Source organism: Chiloscyllium punctatum, unplaced genomic scaffold (genome assembly GCF_047496795.1).
Source record: "Chiloscyllium punctatum isolate Juve2018m unplaced genomic scaffold, sChiPun1.3 scaffold_623, whole genome shotgun sequence".
NCBI classification, from domain to species: Eukaryota; Metazoa; Chordata; class Chondrichthyes; order Orectolobiformes; family Hemiscylliidae; genus Chiloscyllium; species Chiloscyllium punctatum.
The window spans coordinates 28086-47500 of NW_027310357.1; the positions used below are offsets into that span (position 1 = coordinate 28086).

General features: G+C 56.5%; 1 protein-coding gene across 1 annotated transcript in view; it reads left to right on the forward strand.

Annotated features, from left to right (window-relative positions):
• LOC140473491 (uncharacterized) overlaps positions 1–19415 on the forward strand; it is a gene marked incomplete at its 3' end in the record, with an annotated part of 90153 nt that overhangs the window by 25583 nt on the left and 45155 nt on the right. Inside the window, exons 14-20 of the mRNA XM_072567615.1 lie at positions 671–829; positions 2484–2645; positions 3416–3598; positions 3952–4110; positions 5252–5407; positions 14027–14176; positions 14948–15100. Coding sequence (XP_072423716.1) covers positions 671–829; positions 2484–2645; positions 3416–3598; positions 3952–4110; positions 5252–5407; positions 14027–14176; positions 14948–15100 — 1122 coding nt within the window. The remainder of the gene's footprint in view (positions 1–670; positions 830–2483; positions 2646–3415; positions 3599–3951; positions 4111–5251; positions 5408–14026; positions 14177–14947; positions 15101–19415) is intronic.

Sequence of the window (19415 nt, forward strand, 5' to 3'; positions counted from 1 at the left end):
CCGAGACTGCAGGGATCAGAGTGAGAGAGTCCCGAGACTGCAGGGAGCAGACTGAGAGAGTCCCGAGACTGCAGGGAGCAGACTGAGAGAGTCCTGAGACTGCAGGGAGCAGACTGAGAGAGTCCCGAGACTGCAGGGCGCAGAGTGAGAGAGTCCCGAGACTGCAGGGAGCAGACTGAGAGAGTCCCGAGACTGTGGGGAGCAGACTGAGAGAGTCCCGAGACTGCAGGGAGCAGAGTGAGAGAGTCCCGAGACTGCAGGGAGCAGACTGAGAGTCCCGAGACTGCAGGGAGCAGAGTGAGAGAGTCCCGAGACTGCAGGGAGTAGACTGAGAGAGTCCCGAGACTGCAGGGAGCAGACTGAGAGAGTCCCGAGACTACAGGGAGCAGAGAGAGAGAGAGAGACCCGAGACTGCAGGGAGCAGAGTGAGAGAGTCCTGAGACTGCAGGGAGCAGACTGAGAGAGTCCCGAGACTGCAGGGAGCAGAGTGAGAGAGTCCCGAAACTGCAGGGATTAGACTGTGGTCGACCCCAGTCTGTACATTGTTCCAATTCTTTTTCCCGGACCATTGCACTCCTGAAAACAGCAAATATATCCCTGATGTGGAATCCCTGTCGGTCTCCCCTCTCGTGTGTAAGTCGAGTCTTATATCGGAATGTTGTGTTTCCAGGTGAGAGACCCGGAGAGTGCTCAAGCCCAAGTCAACTGAGCTATGTGTGTAACACAACTCTGGGCAGGGAATGTAGAAATGAGAGCGACTGTGGCAGATGGGGCACGTGCTGCATGACCCCGTGTGGGTACAGATGTGTCCTCAGGCATTTCAGAAATGGTGAGTTCTTCTTGTCTGAGCTTCACTCACTGTTCATCTGGTGTTCCTGAATGGATGTGGTGTGGGACAGGACAGAGCAATGTTTCAATGTGTATCTCACCATGTGCTGTCCCTGTCCTTGGGGAGTCTGATGGGGGTGAGTTAGAGGCAGCGTTACTCTGTGTCTAACCCCATGCTGTCCCTGTCCTGGGAGTGTTTAGTGCGGAGAGTGCAAAGTGAACTTTACTCTGCATCTGACCCCATGCTGTCCGTGAACTGCAGTTCTTCGATGTGGGACAGTGTGGAGGAACTCTGTACCTAATCCCGTGGTGTCCCTTTCCTGGGAGTGTTTAATGGGGACAATGTAGAGGGTTCTTTACTCTGTGTCTACCCCGTGGTGTCCCTTTCCTGGGAGTGTTTAATGGGGACAATGTAGAGGGTTCTTTACTCTGTGTCTAACCCCGTGCTGTCCCTGTCCTGGGAGTGTTTAATGGGGACAATGTAGAGGGTTCTTTACTCTGTGTCTAACCCCGTGGTGTCCCTATCCTGGGAGTGTTTAATGGGGACAGTGTAGAGGGTTCTTTACTCTGTGTCTAACCCCATGCTGTCCCTGTCCTGGGAGTGTTTAATGGGGACAATGTAGAGGGTTCTTTACTCTGTGTCTAACCGCATGGTGTCCCTGTCCTGGGACTGTTTAATGGGGACAGTGTAGAGGGTTCTTTACTCTGTATCTAACCCCGTGGTGTCCCTGTCCTGGGAGTGTTTAATGGGGACAATGTAGAGGGTTCTTTACTCTGTGTCTAACCCCGTGGTGTCCCTGTCCTGGGAGTGTTTAATGGGGACAATGTAGAGGGTTCTTTACTCTGTGTCTAACCCCGTGGTGTCCCTTTCCTGGGAGTGTTTAATGGGGACAATGTAGAGGGTTCTTTACTCTGTGTCTAACCGCATGGTGTCCCTTTCCTGGGACTGTTTAATGGGGACAGTGTAGAGAGTTCTTTACTCTGTATCTAACCCCGTGGTGTCCCTGTCCTGGGAGTGTTTAATGGGGACAATGTAGAGGGTTCTTTACTCTGTGTCTAACCCCGTGCTGTCCCTGTCCTGGGAGGGTTTAATGGGGACAATGTAGAGGTTTCTTTCCTCTGTGTCGAACCCCGTGGTGTCCCTTTCCTGGGAGTGTTTAATGGGGACAATGTAGAGGTTTCTTTACTCTGTGTCTAACCCCATGATGTCCCTGTCCCTGGGAGTGTTTAATGGGGACAGTGTAGAGGGTTCTTTACTCTGTGTCTATCCCCGTGGTGTCCCTTTCCTGGGAGTGTTTAATGGGGCAATGTAAAGGGTTCTTTACTCTGTATCTAACCCCGTGCTGTCCCGGTCCCTGGGAGTGTTTAATGGGGACAATGTAGAGGGTTCTTTACTCTGTATCTCACCCCGTGGTGTCCCTGTCCCTGGGAGTGTTTAATGGGGACAATGTAGAGGGTTCTTTACTCTGTGTCTGACCCCGTGGTGTCCCTGTCCTGGGAGTGTTTAATGGGGACAATGTAGAGGGTTCTTTACTCTGTGTCTAACCCCCTGCTGTCCCGGTCCCTGGGAGTGTTTAATGGGGACAGTGCAGAGGGTTCTTTACTCTGTATCTAACCCCGTGCGGTTCTGTCTCTGTCTTTTCTCCCAATGGAAGATGACGGGCTGTGCCCTCGCCCAGACCATCTTGCCCGTGTGTGTAACTCCACTTTTGGGAAGGTGTGTGAGTCGGACCAAGATTGTGCTGGATCTCAAAGGTGCTGTGATGCTGGGTGTCAGAAACGTTGTGTCCTGTCGTTCTACAGAAAGTCTTATGGAGGTAGTTCCTGGTCCAAAAGGAATGGCTGCTTAACCTGTCTGTATGAGGCAGAACTGTGACCTTTGCTTCTTTATATCTCACTTTGTGTCTGTGGTGTATTTCCCTTTGCCTCTCTTTGTGCATTCCTGCAGCACACCTCTCTCTCTCTCTCTCTCTCTGTGTGACGTCATTTCATCTCCATCTTTTGCACGTCTGTCTGTTTCTCTCTCTCCCTCTTTGTCTGTCTGTCTCTCTGTGTCTCTCTGTCTTTCCCTCTCTCTCTGTCTCTCTCCCTCTCTCTGTCTGTATGTCTCTCTCTCTCTCTCTATGTCTGTCATTGTCACATTCCACTCTTTCTCCATCGTGTCTCTCCATCAGTCCATCTGTGTTGCTATCTCTCCTCTCTGTCTCTCTCCCTGTCCTTCTTTCACCTCTCGTTCTGTCTGTCTCTTGCATGTTCGTCTGTGTCTCTCTTTCTGTCTTTGTCGCATTCGACTCCCTCTCTTTCTTGGTCACGTCTCTCCCTCTGTCACTTGCTCTCTGTGTTGCTATCTCTCCTGTCTCTCTCTCGCCCTCTCTCTGTGTCCCCTTTGTTCAGTCTGCCTCTTGCACGTTCCTCTGTCTCTCTCTGTCTTTGTCACATTTCCCTCCCTGTTCCTCTCAGTTCTTGATCTCCCTCTCATTCTCCCCCTGTCCCTCTCTCCCCCACCCTCTCAATCTCTCTGTCTCTGTCTCTCACACACCCACACCTCTCCTGATCTCTCCTATAAGCGGAACTGTTACACTTGCAGACTCTGGGAAATCTGAGGAATGTCCTAAGCCATCCTCCCTGGAACGTGTCTGCAGGATGAATCACAGCGTCTCGTGTGAAGATGATGACGATTGTGGCAAGTGGACGTCATGTTGTGAGACACCGTGCGGTAGACGCTGTGTCAATCCCTTCATGGGGCAGAGCAGGAGTTTGTCAGTCTCAGGTAACTGTGTACATTCCATAATCCTTCGATCATACCAGACTGGGATCACCGGTCACAGTTCCCCGGTCTCCACATCTCCTTAGGTTGAACTGTTCTCTGGTGTGTACTGTTCCCCAGTCTCCTTATCACCTCGAGACACCATGCACAGTTTGTATCTCTGCAATCGTGGTGGAATGGGTTGGTGTTGGGAATGTAGTCGGCACAGTCGAGGGTTGAGGGTGTAGTGCTCGTTGCACCAATAAAGCTGCTACGTCCTGATGTCCTTGATGAGGCCTTCCTCTGTGTCTGAGCCGTGTCTATCTCTCTCCCTTTCCCTGTCCCTCCTTCCCTCCCTCACTCTCTCTGTGTGACAGATCGGACATCTGGAATGTGTCCTTCTCCTGCTCGCCTCTCTGCTGTGTGTAACCTGAAATACGGCGAGGTGTGTGAGGAGGATGATGACTGCTACGCATGGCAGATGTGCTGCAACACCAGCTGTGGGCAACGCTGTGTCCATCCCTACCGCAGCAGGGGTAAGTAACCCCGTTTACTTAGCACCACTCTACCGTCTCCCTCCCCACCCACAACCTCCACCCCAGAGCATGTTCATCAGGGATCGGGAGACACAGAAAGTCACTGTGTTTGTGTTGCTATTTCTGCGTATGTGTGAATGTGTGTCTCTCGCTCTCTCCCTCGCTCTCTGTCTTTCCCTCTGTCAATGGACGTCTCTGCGATATTGGGCAGACATGATCAGTTCTTGGAACTCTGTCTCTCTTGTCAGTTTGTGTCTGTCTCTTTCTTTCTTTCTCTCTCACAGCTTCTTTCGTCCCATCACATCTCTCACTCTCCCTTTCTTTCCCGTTCAGTTTCTCTTTGTCTCCCTCCATCTGTCTCTCTCCATCTCTGTCCCTCTGTCTCTCCCTTTCTCTGTCTCTCTCTCTCTCTCTCTCCTCTCTCTCTCTTACTCTGTGTGTGTGTCTCTCTCTGTCTGCATCTCCCCAACTCTGTCCCTCAGTTTCTCCCTCTCTCTGCCTCTGTCTCCCTCCCTCCCTCTCTCTCTATCTCTCCCTGTCACTGTGTTTTGCTCTTTCTGTCTGTCTCTCTTTCTGTCTCTCCCAGTCTGTTTCTATCTCTCTGTCTGTTCCTCTGTCTGGCTGTTTGTCTCTCTTTCCTTTCCTCTCTCTTTCCATCTCTATATCTATGTTTGTCTATTTCTCTCTTTTTCTCTGCCTCTGTCTTCCTCTGTCCCCCGCCTCTCTTTCTGTCTCTGTCTGTCTCTCCTGCTCCCTTTTTCCTGTTTCTCTTTCTCTCTGTCTCTGTCTCCAACCTCCTATCTCTCTCTTGCTCTCTTTCTCTCTCTCTCTCTCTCTCTCTCGTGACCACTCCCCTCCACCCGGCTTTGTCTCTGACTCTCTATCCCTGTGTCTGTCTGTCTCTCTCACTGTCTCTATTTCTTTCTCTCTCTCTGTCTCTCTCTCCCTGCTTGTCTTTTGCTCTCTCCCCCTCATTCTGTCTCTATTTCTTTCTCTCCCTCTCTCTCTCTCTCTCTGTCTCTCTCTCTCTGTCTCTCTCTCTATCACCCCGCCCTTGAGCTCGGGGCGAAGTCAGTGAATGATAGTTCAAGCAGCAGCAGCAGCAGTTTCTGAAGCTAAGATGGAGCCTCTGTCTCTGTAGGGAGCGAACAAAGGTGTCCCTCACCTTCCAGACTGAGCCACGTCTGTTCCATGAGTTTCCACACTCAGTGCAATGAGGACAACGACTGTGAGGGCTGGCAAACCTGCTGCAATACCACCTGTGGGAATAGATGTGTCTTCAAGTTCCTGTCCAGACGTAAGGCACCACTCCTGTTAAGCTCTGTGTATCATCCCACTGGCTACAGGTATCGAGCCGGGAGGGTTTGTTGGTGGGAGAGTGTGGAGGGAGCTGCACCCTGTATCTAACACCATGGTGTCCCTGTCCCTGGGAATGGTGGATGGTGGGACAGTGTGGAGGGAGCTGCACCCTGTATCTAACCCCATGGTGTCCCTGTCCCTGGGAATGGTGGATGGTGGGACAGTGTGGAGGGAGCTGCACCCTGTATCTAACGTCATGGTGTCCCTGTCCCTGGGAATGGTGGATGGTGGGACAGTGTGGAGGGAGCTGCACCCTGTATCTAACACCATGGTGTCCCTGTCCCTGGGAATGGTGGATGGTGGGAGAGTGTGGAGGGAGCTGCACCCTGTATCTAACCCCATGGTGTCCCTGTCCGTGGGAATGGTGGATGGTGGGACAGTGTGGAGGGAGCTGCACCCTGTATCTAACGCCATGGTGTCCCTGTCCCTGCGAATGGTGGATGGTGGGACAGTGTGGAGGGAGCTGCACCCTGTATCTAACGTCATGGTGTCGCTGTCCCTGGGAATGGTCGATGGTGGGACAGTGTGGAGGGAGCTGCACCCTGTATCTAACCCCATGGTGTCCCTGTCCCTGGGAATGGTGGATGGTGGGACAGTGTGGAGGGAGCTGCACCCTGTATCTAACCCCATGGTGTCCCTGTCCGTGGGAATGGTGGATGGTGGGACAGTGTGGAGGGAGCTGCACCCTGTATCTAACGCCATGGTGTCCCTGTCCCTGCGAATGGTGGATGGTGGGACAGTGTGGAGGGAGCTACACCCTGTATCTAACACCATGGTGTCCCTGTCCCTGGGAATGGTGGATGGTGGGAGAGTGTGGAGGGAGCTGCACCCTGTATCTAACGCCATGGTGTCCCTGTCCCTGGGAATGGTGGATGGTGGGAGAGTGTGGAGGGAGCTGCACCCTGTATCTAACGCCATGGTGTCCCTGTCCCTGGGAATGGTGGATGGTGGGACAGTGTGGAGGGAGCTGCACCCTGTATCTAACACCATGGTGTCCCTGTCCCTGGGAATGGTGGATGGTGGGAGAGTGTGGAGGGAGCTGCACCCTGTATCTAACCCCATGGTGTCCCTGTCCCTGGGAATGGTGGATGGTGGGAGAGTGTGGAGGGAGCTGCACCCTGTATCTAACGTCATGGTGTCGCTGTCCCTGGGAATGGTCGATGGTGGGACAGTGTGGAGGGAGCTGCACCCTGTATCTAACCCCATGGTGTCCCTGTCCCTGGGAATGGTGGATGGTGGGACAGTGTGGAGGGAGCTGCACCCTGTATCTAACCCCATGGTGTCCCTGTCCCTGGGAATGGTGGATGGTGGGACAGTGTGGAGGGAGCTGCACCCTGTATCTAACCCCATGGTGTCCCTGTCCCTGGGAATGGTGGATGGTGGGAGAGTGTGGAGGGAGCTGCACCCTGTATCTAACCCCATGGTGTCCCTGTCCCTGGGAATGGTCGATGGTGGGAGAGTGTGGAGGAGCTGCACCCTGTATCTAACCCCATGGTGTCCCTGTCCCTGGGAATGGTGGATGGTGGGACAGTGTGGAGGGAGCTGCACCCTGTATCTAACACCATGCTCTCCCTGTCCCTGGGAATGGTGGATAGTGGGAGAGTGTGGAGGGAGCTGCACCCTGTATCTAACGTCATGGTGTCCCTGTCCCTGGGAATGGTGGATGGTGGGACAGTGTGGAGGGAGCTGCACCCTGTATCTAACACCATGGTGTCCCTGTCCCTGGGAATGGTGGATGGTGGGACAGTGTGGAGGGAGCTGCACCCTGTATCTAACACCATGGTGTCCCTGTCCCTGGGAATGGTGGATGGTGGGAGAGTGTGGAGGGAGCTGCACCCTGTATCTAACACCATGGTGTCCGTATCCCTGGGAATGGTGGATGGTGGGACAGTGTGGAGGGAGCTGCACCCTGTATCTAACACCATGGTGTCCCTGTCCCTGTGAATGGTGGATGGTGGGACAGAGTGGAGGGAGCTGCACCCTGTATCTAACCCCATGGTGTCCCTGTCCCTGGGAATGGTGGATGGTGGGAGAGTGTGGAGGGAGCTGCACCCTGTATCTAACGCCATGGTGTCCGTATCCCTGGGAATGGTGGATGGTGGGACTGTGTGGAGGGAGCTGCACCCTGTATCTAACCCAATGGTGTCCCTGTCCCTGTGAATGGTGGATGGTGGGACAGAGTGGAGGGAGCTGCACCCTGTATCTAACCCCATGGTGTCCCTGTCCCTGGGAATGGTGGATGGTGGGAGAGTGTGGAGGGAGCTGCACCCTGTATCTAACGCCATGGTGTCCGTGTCCCTGGGAATGGTGGATGGTGGGACTGTGTGGAGGGAGCTGCACCCTGTATCTAACGCCATGGTGTCCCTGTCCCTGGGAATGGTGGATGGTGGGACAGTGTGGAGGGAGCTGCACCCTGTATCTAACCCCATGGTGTCCCTGTCCCTGGGAATGGTGGATGGTGGGACAGTGTGGAGGGAACTGCACCCTGTATCTAACCCCATGGTGTCCCTGTCCCTGGGAATGGTGGATGGTGGGAGAGTGTGGAGGGAGCTGCACCCTGTATCTAACGTCATGGTGTCCCTGTCCCTGGGAATGGTGGATGGTGGGACAGTGTGGAGGGAGCTACACCCTGTATCTAACCCCATGGTGTCCCTGTCCCTGGGAATGGTGGATGGTGGGAGAGTGTGGAGGGAGCTGCACCCTGTATCTAACGCCATGGTGTCCCTGTCCCTGGGAATGGTGGATGGTGGGAGAGTGTGGAGGGAGCTGCACCCTGTATCTAACCCCATGGTGTCCCTGTCCCTGGGAATGGTCGATGGTGGGACAGTGTGGAGGGAGCTGCACCCTGTATCTAACACCATGCTCTCCCTGTCCCTGGGAATGGTGGATAGTGGGACAGTGTGGAGGGAGCTGCACCCTGTATCTAACACCATGCTCTCCCTGTCCCTGGGAATGGTCGATGGTGGGACAGTGTGGAGGGAGCTGCACCCTGTATCTAACCCCATGGTGTCCCTATCCCTGGGAATGGTGGATGGTGGGAGAGTGTGGAGGGAGCTGCACCCTGTATCTAACACCATGGTGTCCCTGTCCCTGGGAATGGTGGATGGTGGGAGAGTGTGGAGGGAGCTGCACCCTGTATCTAACGCCATGGTGTCCCTGTCCCTGGGAATGGTGGATGGTGGGACAGTGTGGAGGGAGCTGCACCCTGTATCTAACCCCATGGTGTCCCTGTCCCTGGGAATGGTCGATGGTGGGAGAGTGTGGAGGAGCTGCACCCTGTATCTAACCCCATGGTGTCCCTGTCCCTGGGAATGGTGGATGGTGGGACAGTGTGGAGGGAGCTGCACCCTGTATCTAACACCATGCTCTCCCTGTCCCTGGGAATGGTGGATAGTGGGAGAGTGTGGAGGGAGCTGCACCCTGTATCTAACGTCATGGTGTCCCTGTCCCTGGGAATGGTGGATGGTGGGACAGTGTGGAGGGAGCTGCACCCTGTATCTAACACCATGGTGTCCCTGTCCCTGGGAATGGTGGATGGTGGGACAGTGTGGAGGGAGCTGCACCCTGTATCTAACACCATGGTGTCCCTGTCCCTGGGAATGGTGGATGGTGGGACAGTGTGGAGGGAGCTGCACCCTGTATCTAACCCCATGGTGTCCCTGTCCCTGGGAATGGTGGATGGTGGGACAGTGTGGAGGGAGCTGCACCCTGTATCTAACACCATGGTGTCCCTGTCCCTGGGAATGGTGGATGGTGGGACAGTGTGGAGGGAGCTGCACCCTGTATCTAACACCATGGTGTCCCTGTCCCTGGGAATGGTGGATGGTGGGAGAGTGTGGAGGGAGCTGCACCCTGTATCTAACGCCATGGTGTCCCTGTCCCTGGGAATGGTGGATGGTGGGAGAGTGTGGAGGGAGCTGCACCCTGTATCTAACGTCATGGTGTCCCTGTCCCTGGGAATGGTCGATGGTGGGAGAGTGTGGAGGGAGCTGCACCCTGTATCTAACACCATGGTGTCCCTGTCCCTGGGAATGGTGGATGGTGGGACAGTGTGGAGGGAGCTGCACCCTGTATCTAACGTCATGGTGTCCCTGTCCCTGGGAATGGTCGATGGTGGGAGAGTGTGGAGGGAGCTGCACCCTGTATCTTACCCCATGGTGTCCCTGTCCCTGGGAATGGTGGATGGTGGGACAGTGTGGAGCGAGCTGCACCCTGTATCTAACCCCATGGTGTCCCTGTCCCTGGGAATGGTCGATGGTGGGACAGTGTGGAGGGAGCTGCACCCTGTATCTAACCCCATGGTGTCCCTGTCCCTGGGAATGGTGGATGGTGGGAGAGTGTGGAGGGAGCTGCACCCTGTATCTAACGTCATGGTGTCGCTGTCCCTGGGAATGGTGGATGGTGGGACAGTGTGGAGGGAGCTGCACCCTGTATCTAACACCATGGTGTCCCTGTCCCTGGGAATGGTGGATGGTGGGACAGTGTGGAGGGAGCTGCACCCTGTATCTAACGTCATGGTGTCGCTGTCCCTGGGAATGGTGGATGGTGGGACAGTGTGGAGGGAGCTGCACCCTGTATATAACCCCATGGTGTCCCTGTCCCTGGGAATGGTGGATGGTGGGAGAGTGTGGAGGGAGCTGCACCCTGTATCTAACCCCATGGTGTCCCTGTCCCTGGGAATGGTGGATGGTGGGACAGTGTGGAGGGAGCTGCACCCTGTATCTAACGCCATGGTGTCCCTGTCCCTGGGAATGGTGGATGGTGGGACAGTGTGGAGGGAGCTGCACCCTGTATCTAACGCCATGGTGTCCCTGTCCCTGGGAATGGTGGATGGTGGGAGAGTGTGGAGGAGCTGCACCCTGTATCTAACACCATGGTGTCCCTGTCCCTGGGAATGGTGGATGGTGGGACAGTGTGGAGGGAGCTGCACCCTGTATCTAACGCCATGGTGTCCCTGTCCCTGGGAATGGTGGATGGTGGGACAGTGTGGAGGGAGCTGCACCCTGTATCTAACCCCATGGTGTCCCTGTCCCTGGGAATGGTGGATGGTGGGAGAGTGTGGAGGGAGCTGCACCCTGTATCTAACCCCATGGTATCCCTGTCCCTGTGAATGGTGGATGGTGGGACAGTGTGGAGGGAGCTGCACCCTGTATCTAACCCCATGGTGTCCCTGTCCCTGGGAATGGTGGATGGTGGGACAGTGTGGAGGGAGCTGCACCCTGTATCTAACCCCATGGTGTCCCTGTCCCTGGGAATGGTGGATGGTGGGACAGTGTGGAGGGAGCTGCACCCTGTATCTAACGTCATGGTGTCGCTGTCCCTGGGAATGGTGGATGGTGGGACAGTGTAGAGGGAACTGCACCCTGTATCTAACACCATGGTATCCCTGTCCCTGTGAATGGTGGATGGTGGGACAGTGTGGAGGGAGCTGCACCCTGTATCTAACCCCATGGTGTCCGTATCCCTGGGAATGGTCGATGGTGGGACAGTGTGGAGGGAGCTGCACCCTGTATCTAACACCATGGTGTCCCTGTCCCTGGGAATGGTGGATGGTGGGAGAGTGTGGAGGGAGCTGCACCCTGTATCTAACCCCATGGTGTCCCTGTCCCTGGGAATGGTGGATAGTGGGACAGTGTGGAGGGAGCTCCACCCTGTATCTAACACCATGGTGTCCCTGTCCATGGGAATGGTGGATGGTGGGACAGTGTGGAGGGAGCTGCACCCTGTATCTAACCCCATGGTGTCCCTGTCCCTGGGAATGGTGGATGGTGGGAGAGTGTGGAGGGAGCTGCACCCTGTATCTAACACCATGGTGTCCCTGTCCATGGGAATGGTGGATGGTGGGACAGTGTGGAGGGAGCTGCACCCTGTATCTAACACCATGGTGTCCCTGTCCCTGGGAATGGTGGATGGTGGGACAGTGTAGAGGGAGCTGCACCCTGTATCTAACCCCATGGTGTCCCTGTCCCTGGGAATGGTGGATGGTGGGAGAGTGTGGAGGGAGCTGCACCATGTATCTAACGCCATGGTGTCCCTGTCCCTGGGAATGGTGGATGGTGGGAGAGTGTGGAGGGAGCTGCACCCTGTATCTAACGCCATGGTGTCCCTGTCCCTGGGAATGGTGGGAGAGTGTGGAGGGAGCTGCACCCTGTATCTAACGCCATGGTGTCCCTGTCCCTGGGAATGGTGGATGGTGGGACAGTGTGGAGGGAGCTGCACCCTGTATCTAACCCCATGGTGTCCCTGTCCCTGGGAATGGTGGATGGTGGGACAGTGTGGAGGGAGCTGCACCCTGTATCTAACCCCATGGTGTCCATATCCCTGGGAATGGTGGATGGTGGGACAGTATGGAGGGAGCTGCACCCTGTATCTAACCCCATGGTGTCCCTGTCCCTGGGAATGGTCGATGGTGGGACAGTGTGGAGGGAGCTGCACCCTGTATCTAACACCATGGTGTCCCTGTCCCTGGGAATGGTGGATGGTGGGAGAGTGTGGGGGGAGCTGCACCCTGTATCTAACCCCATGGTGTCCCTGTCCCTGGGAATGGTGGATGGTGGGACAGTGTGGAGGGAGCTGCACCCTGTATCTAACGTCATGGTGTCCCTGTCCCTGGGAATGGTGGATGGTGGGACAGTGTGGAGGGAGCTGCACTCTGTATCTAACGTCATGGTGTCCCTGTCCCTGGGAATGGTGGATGGTGGGACAGTGTGGAGGGAGCTGCACCCTGTATCTAACCCCATGGTGTCCCTGTCCCTGTGAATGGTGGATGGTGGGACAGTGTGGAGGGAGCTGCACCCTGTATCTAACCCCATGGTGTCCCTGTCCCTGGGAATGGTCGATGGTGGGAGAGTGTGGAGGGAGCTGCACCCTGTATCTAACGCCATGGTGTCCCTGTCCCTGGGAATGGTGGATGGTGGGACAGTGTGGAGGGAGCTGCACCCTGTATCTAACGCCATGGTGTCCCTGTCCCTGGGAATGGTGGATGGTGGGACAGTGTGGAGGGAGCTGCACACTGTACCTAAACCCATGCTGTCCTGTCCTGGGAATGTTTAATAGTGGAACTGTGTAGAGGGGCTTGATACGGTATCTTGACTCAGTATCTTACCCCATGCTGTCCCTGTCCCTGGGAGTGTTTGATCGGGGGGATGGTGTAGAGAGACCTTTACTCTGTATCTAACCCCGTGCTGTCCCTGTCCCTGGGAGTGTTTGATCGTGCGGATGGTGTAGAGAGACCTTTCCTCTGTATCTAACCCCATGCTGTCCCTGTCCCTGGGAGTGTTTGATCGGGGGGATGGTGTAGAGAGACCTTTACTCTGTATCTAACCCCATGGTGTCCCTGTCCTGTGGGAGTGTTTGATCGGGGGGATGGTGTAGAGAGACCTTTAGTCTGTAACTAACCCCATGGTGTCCCTGTCCCTGGGAGTGTTTGATCGGGGGGATGGTGTAGAGAGACCTTTACTCTTTATCTATACCCCATGCTGTCCCTGTCCCTGGGAGTGTTTGATCGGGGGGATGGTGTGGAGGGAGTTTTACTCTGCATCTAACCCCATGCTGTCCCTGTCCCTGGGAGTGTTTGATCGGGGGGATGGTGTGGAGGGAGTTTTACTCTGCATCTAACCCCATGCTGTCCCTGTCCCTGGGAGTGTTTGATCGGGGCGATGGTGTAGAGAGACCTTTAGTCTGTATCTAACCCCATGCTGTCCCTGTCCCTGGGAGTGTTTGATCGGGGGGATGGTGTAGAGAGACCTTTCCTCTCTATCTAACCCCATGCTGTCCCTGTCCCTGGGAGTGTTTGATCGGGGCGATGGTGTAGAGAGACCTTTAGTCTGTATCTAACCCCATGCTGTCCCTGTCCCTGGGAGTGTTTGATCGGGGGGATGGTGTAGAGAGACCTTTCCTCTCTATCTAACCCCATGCTGTCCCTGTCCTGTGGGAGTGTTTGATCGGGGGGATGGTGTAGAGAGACCTTTAGTCTGTATCTAACCCCATGGTGTCCCTGTCCCTGGGAGTGTTTGATCGGGGGGATGGTGTAGAGAGACCTTTACTCTGTATCTAACTCCATGCTGTCCCTGTCCCTGGGAGTGTTCGATCGGGGGGATGGGGGAGAGAGACCTTTACTCTGTATCTAACCCCATGCTGTCCCTGTCCCTGGGAGTGTTTGATCGGGGGGATGGTGTAGAGAGACCTTTACTCTGTATCTAACTCCATGCTGTCCCTGTCCCTGGGAGTGTTTGATCGGGGGGATGGGGGAGAGAGACCTTTACTCTGTATCTAACCCCATGCTGTCCCTGTCCCTGGGAGTGTTTGATCGGGGGATGGTGTCGAGCTCCCTTTACTCTGTATCTAACCCCATGCTGTCCCTGTCCCTGGGAGTGTTTGATCGGGGGGATGGTGTAGAGAGACCTTTACTCTGTATCTAACCCCATGCTGTCCCTGTCCCTGGGAGTGTTTGATCGGGGGGATGGGGGAGAGAGACCTTTCCTCTGTATCTATACCCCATGCTGTCCCTGCCCTGTGGGAGTGTGACCCTCTCCATATGTCCTGATGTTCCTTGCAGCGACCCAGTGCCCTGCCTCCACCCGCTTGGACCCATTCTGTGAGATGAAGTTGGGAGACGTGTGTCAGAATGACACTGACTGCCATGCCTGGTCATCATGCTGCAATGCCACCTGTGGAAAGAGATGTGTACCTCGTTTCCTCATGAGCCGTAAGTGATCAGTGTGTCTCTGTTTGATCAGAGACGATGGTGTGGTGATGACAGTACATGGCAGTGTGGGCAGGGAGCTGGGTGTGTCTGTCTGGGTGTGTGTTTGTGTGTCTGTGAGGGTCAGTGTGTGGGCGTGTGTGTGTGTAATAGTGTGTGGGTCAGTGTGTGGATGTGTGTGTGTGTGTCTGTGTGGGACAGTGTGTGTGTGTGTCTGTGTGTATGTGTCTGTGTGTGTGAGTGTGTGGATGTGTATGTCTGTGTGTGTGTATGTGTCTGTGTGTGTGTGTGTGAGAGTGTGTGTGTATGTGTCTGTGTGTGTGTGTCTGTGTGTGTGTGTGAGAGTGTGTGTGTATGTGTCTGTGTGTGTGTGTGAGAGTGTGTTTGTGTGTGTGTGTGTGTATGTGTCTGTGTGTGTGTGTCTGTGTGTGTTTGTGTGTGTGTGTGTGTGTGTGTGTGTATATGTCTGTGTCTGTGTCTGTGTGTGAGTTTGTGTGTGTGTGTATGTGTCTGTGTCTGTGTGTGAGTTTGTGTGTCTGTGTGTGTGTGTGTTTGTCCGCGGTTTAGGGGGATGTGGGAGGGTGGTATTTGGAGATTCACCTGGAATTGCCTAAATACATGAGGCTTCCTGAATCCCGGGGCTGTGGAGCTGGTCTATCCGTGATGGAAGAGCAGTGGGAGTTCCTCGTTCAGCTCTCGTGTCTCACTCGAGCCGATCCGTGGGAGTTGTGTGTTTCCGTCCAACCGTATCCATACTGTCTCTGTGTTGTCCAGGTGATGATATCTGTCCTGCTCCCCACCGCCTGGAGCCCATGTGTGACCTGAAACTCGGAGATCGTTGCAGCGGAGATGAAGACTGTGATGCCTGGCAGAGCTGCTGTGAGAGCAAATGTGGAAATATCTGTATCCCCAGCTTCATGGATGATGGTACGTTGTGGGGGTGGGTGACACTGTGAGGGAGATGTTGTGGAGAGCAACACAGAGAGAGAGAGAGTCAGAGAGAGGAGGGGGCACTGGGAAGGTGGGAGAGAGAGAGAGACAGAGAGAGAGAGAGAGGAGGGGGCACTGGGAAGGTGAGAGAGAGAGACAGAGAGAGGAGGGGGCACTGGGAAGGTGGGAGAGAGAGAGACAGAGAGAGGAGGGGGCACTGGGAAGGTGGGAGAGAGAGAGAGAGAGAGAGAGGAGGGGGCACTGGGAAGGTGGGAGAGAGAGAGAGAGACAGAGAGAGGAGGGGGCACTGGGAAGGTGGGAGAGAGAGAGCAAAGGGGACCAGGAGAATGGGATACAGAGACAGAGAGAGAGAAAGACATGGATATTGTGTGTGTGTGTGAGCTAGAGAGAGAGAGAGGGACCGGGAGAATGGGAGAGACAAATAAAGAGAGAGATGGAAAGGTGAGGGAGGAAAGAGATTGAGATAGAAAGAAAGGGAGAGGCGAGGGAAGAATGAGATGGAGTGAGGGGAGGAATGAGGCAGAGAGACTCTGGGTGACATGAAGGAGGAATGAGAGAGGGACATAGAAAGGGACATGGAAGGATTGGGAGAGTGGCTGGTGGGAAATATGATTGGACAGATGGTGTGTTCAAACCAGAGAGTAGCAGGGGATGAGGGAGTCCAAACAACTCGAGAAGTTACACAGATAAGACTTAGGTTTAGATTTCTATTTTATTTTCACTTGTCGTGGAGTAGAGGAATCCAGGAACACAGTGTAAAAGGTATTCTTCATTGATCATTTCAGCAAGATGGAATTGGTGAGAGAGACCGAGAGGGAGAAATAGAGATAGACAGAAAGATATTAATCCTACCGTCTAACCACAGATATCTGCTGCAAACCCATCGGCTCCAACAGCTTCCTGGACTACACCTCATCCCACCTTGCCTTCTGTAAAAACACCATCCCTTATTTCCAATTCCTCTCTCCACCTCTGCCACATCTGTTCTTGATGCTGCTTGATCCTTTGTGCTTTTCCAGCACCACACCCTTCAGAAAGATATAAATGCCCTTTTCCTGGACTGACCCTCCGACAGTGTCCCCTCCCTCAGCACTGACCCTCCGACAATGTCCCCTCCCTCAGCACTGACCCTCCGACAGTGCCCCTTCCCTCAGCACTGACCCTCCGACAGTGTCCCCTCCCTCAGCACTGACCCTCCGACAGTGTCCCCTCCCTCAGCACTGACCCTCCGACAATGTCCCCTCCCTCAGCACTGACCCTCCGACAGTGCCCCTTCCCTCAGCACTGACCCTCCGACAGTGTCCCCTCCCTCAGCACTGACCCTCCGACAGTGCCCCCTCCCTCAGCACTGACCCTCCGACAGTGGCCCCTCCCTCAGCACTGACCCTCCGACAGTGTCCCCTCCCTCAGCACTGACCCTCCGACAGTGGCCCCTCCCTCAGCACTGACCCTCCGACAGTGTCCCCTCCCTCAGCACTGACCCTCCAACAGTGGCCCCTCCCTCAGCACTGACCCTCCGACAGTGTCCCCTCCCTCAGCACTGACCCTCCGACAGTGTCCCTCAGCACTGACCCTCCGACAGTGTCCCCTCCCTCAGCACTGACCCTCCGACAGTACCTGCTCCTTCAGCACTGACCCTCCGACAGTGTCCCCTCCGTCAGCACTGACCCTCCGACAGTGTCCCCTCCCTCAGCACTGACCCTCCGACAGTGTCCCCTCCCTCAGCACTGACCCTCCGACTGTGCGGCGCTCCCTCAGCATTGACCCTCCGACAGTGTCCCCTCCCTCAGCACTGACCCTCCGACAGTACCTGCTCCCTCAGCACTGACCCTCCAACAGTGCCCCCTCCCTCAGCACTGACCCTCCGACAGTGTCCCCTCCCTCAGCATTGACCCTCCGACAGTGTCCCCTCCCTCAGCACTGACCCTCCGACAGTGGCCCCTCCCTCAGCACTGACCCTCCGACAGTGTCCCCACCCTCAGCACTGACCCTCCAACAGTGGCCCCTCCCTCAGCACTGACCCTCCGACAGTACCTGCTCCCTCAGCACTGACCCTCCAACAGTGCCCCCTCCCTCAGCACTGACCCTCCGACAGTGTCCCCTCCCTCAGCACTGGCCCTCCGACAGTGGCCCCTCCCTCAGCACCGACCCTCCGACAGTGTCTGCTCCCTCAGCACTGACCCTCTGACAGTGTCCCCTCCCTCAGCACTGACCCTCCGACAGTGTCCCCTCCCTCAGCACTGAACCTCCGACAGTGTCTGATCCCTCAGCACTGACCCTCCGACAGTGTCCCCTCCCTCAGCACTGACCCTCCGACAGTGTCCCCTCCCTCAGCACTGATCCTCCGACAGTGCCTGCTCCCTCAGCAGTGACCCTCCGACAGTGTCCCCTCCCTCAGCACTGACCCTCCGACAGTGTCTGCTCCCTCAGCACTGACCCTCCGACAGTGTCCCCTCCCTCAGCACTGACCCTCCGACAGTGTCCCCTCCCTCAGCACTGACCCTCCGACAGTGCCCCCTCCCTCAGCACTGACCTTCCGAGAGTGTCCCCTCCCTCAGCACTGACCCTCCGACAGTGTCCCCTCCCTCAGCACTGATCCTCCGACAGTGCCTGCTCCCTCAGCAGTGACCCTCTGACAGTGCCCCCTCCCTCAGCACTGACCCTCCGACAGTGTCCCCTCCCTCAGCACTGATCCTCCGACAGTGCCCCCTCCCTCAGCACTGACCCTCCGACAGTGTCCCCTCCCTCAGCACTGACCCTCCGACAGTGTCCCCTCCCTCAGCACTGACCCACCGACAGTGCCCCCTCCCTCAGCACTGACCCTCCGACAGTGTCCCCTCCCTCAGCACTGACCCTCCGACAGTGTCCCCTCCCTCAGCACTGACCCTCCGACAGTGTCCCCTCCCTCAGCACTGACCCTCCGACAGTGGCCCCTCCCTCAGCACTGACCCTCCGACAGTGTCCCCTCCCTCAGCACTGACCCTCCAACAGTGGCCCCTCCCTCAGCACTGACCCTCCGACAGTGTCCCCTCCCTCAGCACTGACCCTCCGACAGTGTCCCTCAGCACTGACCCTCCGACAGTGTCCCCTCCCTCAGCACTGACCCTCCGACAGTACCTGCTCCTTCAGCACTGACCCTCCGACAGTGTCCCCTCCGTCAGCACTGACCCTCCGACAGTGTCCCCTCCCTCAGCACTGACCCTCCGACAGTGTCCCCTCCCTCAGCACTGACCCTCCGACTGTGCGGCGCTCCCTCAGCATTGACCCTCCGACAGTGTCCCCTCCCTCAGCACTGACCCTCCGACAGTGGCCCCTCCCTCAGCACTGACCCTCCGACAGTGTCCCCTCCCTCAGCACTGACCCTCCAACAGTGGCCCCTCCCTCAGCACTGACCCTCCGACAGTACCTGCTCCCTCAGCACTGACCCTCCAACAGTGCCCCCTCCCTCAGCACTGACCCTCCGACAGTGTCCCCTCCCTCAGCACTGACCCTCCGACAGTGGCCCCTCCCTCAGCACTGACCCTCCGACTGTGTCCCCTCCCTCAGCACTGACCCTCCGACACTGTCCCCTCCCTCAGCACTGACCCTCCGACAGTGCCCACTCCCTCAGCACTGACCCTCCGACAGCACCTGCTCCCTCAGCACTGACCCTCCGACAGTGTCCCCTCCCTCAGCATGACCCTCCGAGACTTTCCCCGCCCTCAGCACTGACCCTCCGACAGTGCCCCCTCCCTCAGCACTGACCCTCCGACAGTGTCCCCTCCCTCAGCACTGACCCTCCGACAGTGTCTGCTCCCTCAGCACTGACCCTCTGACAGTGTCCCCTCCCTCAGCACTGACCCTCCGACAGTGTCCCCTCCCTCAGCACTGACCCTCCGACAGTGTCCCCTCCCTCAGCACTGAACCTCCGACAGTGCCCCCTCCCTCAGCACTGACCCTCCGACAGTGCCCACTCCCTCAGCACTGACCCTCCGACAGTGTCCCCTCCCTCAGCACTGACCTTCCGACAGTGTCCCCTCCCTCAGCACTGATCCTCCGACAGTGCCTGCTCCCTCAGCAGTGACCCTCCGACAGTGTCCCCTCCCTCAGCACTGACCCTCCGACAGTGTCTGCTCCCTCAGCACTGACCCTCCGACAGTGTCCCCTCCCTCAGCACTGACCCTCCGACAGTGTCCCCTCCCTCAGCACTGACCCTCCGACAGTGCCCCCTCCCTCAGCACTGACCTTCCGAGAGTGTCCCCTCCCTCAGCACTGACCCTCCGACAGTGTCCCCTCCCTCAGCACTGATCCT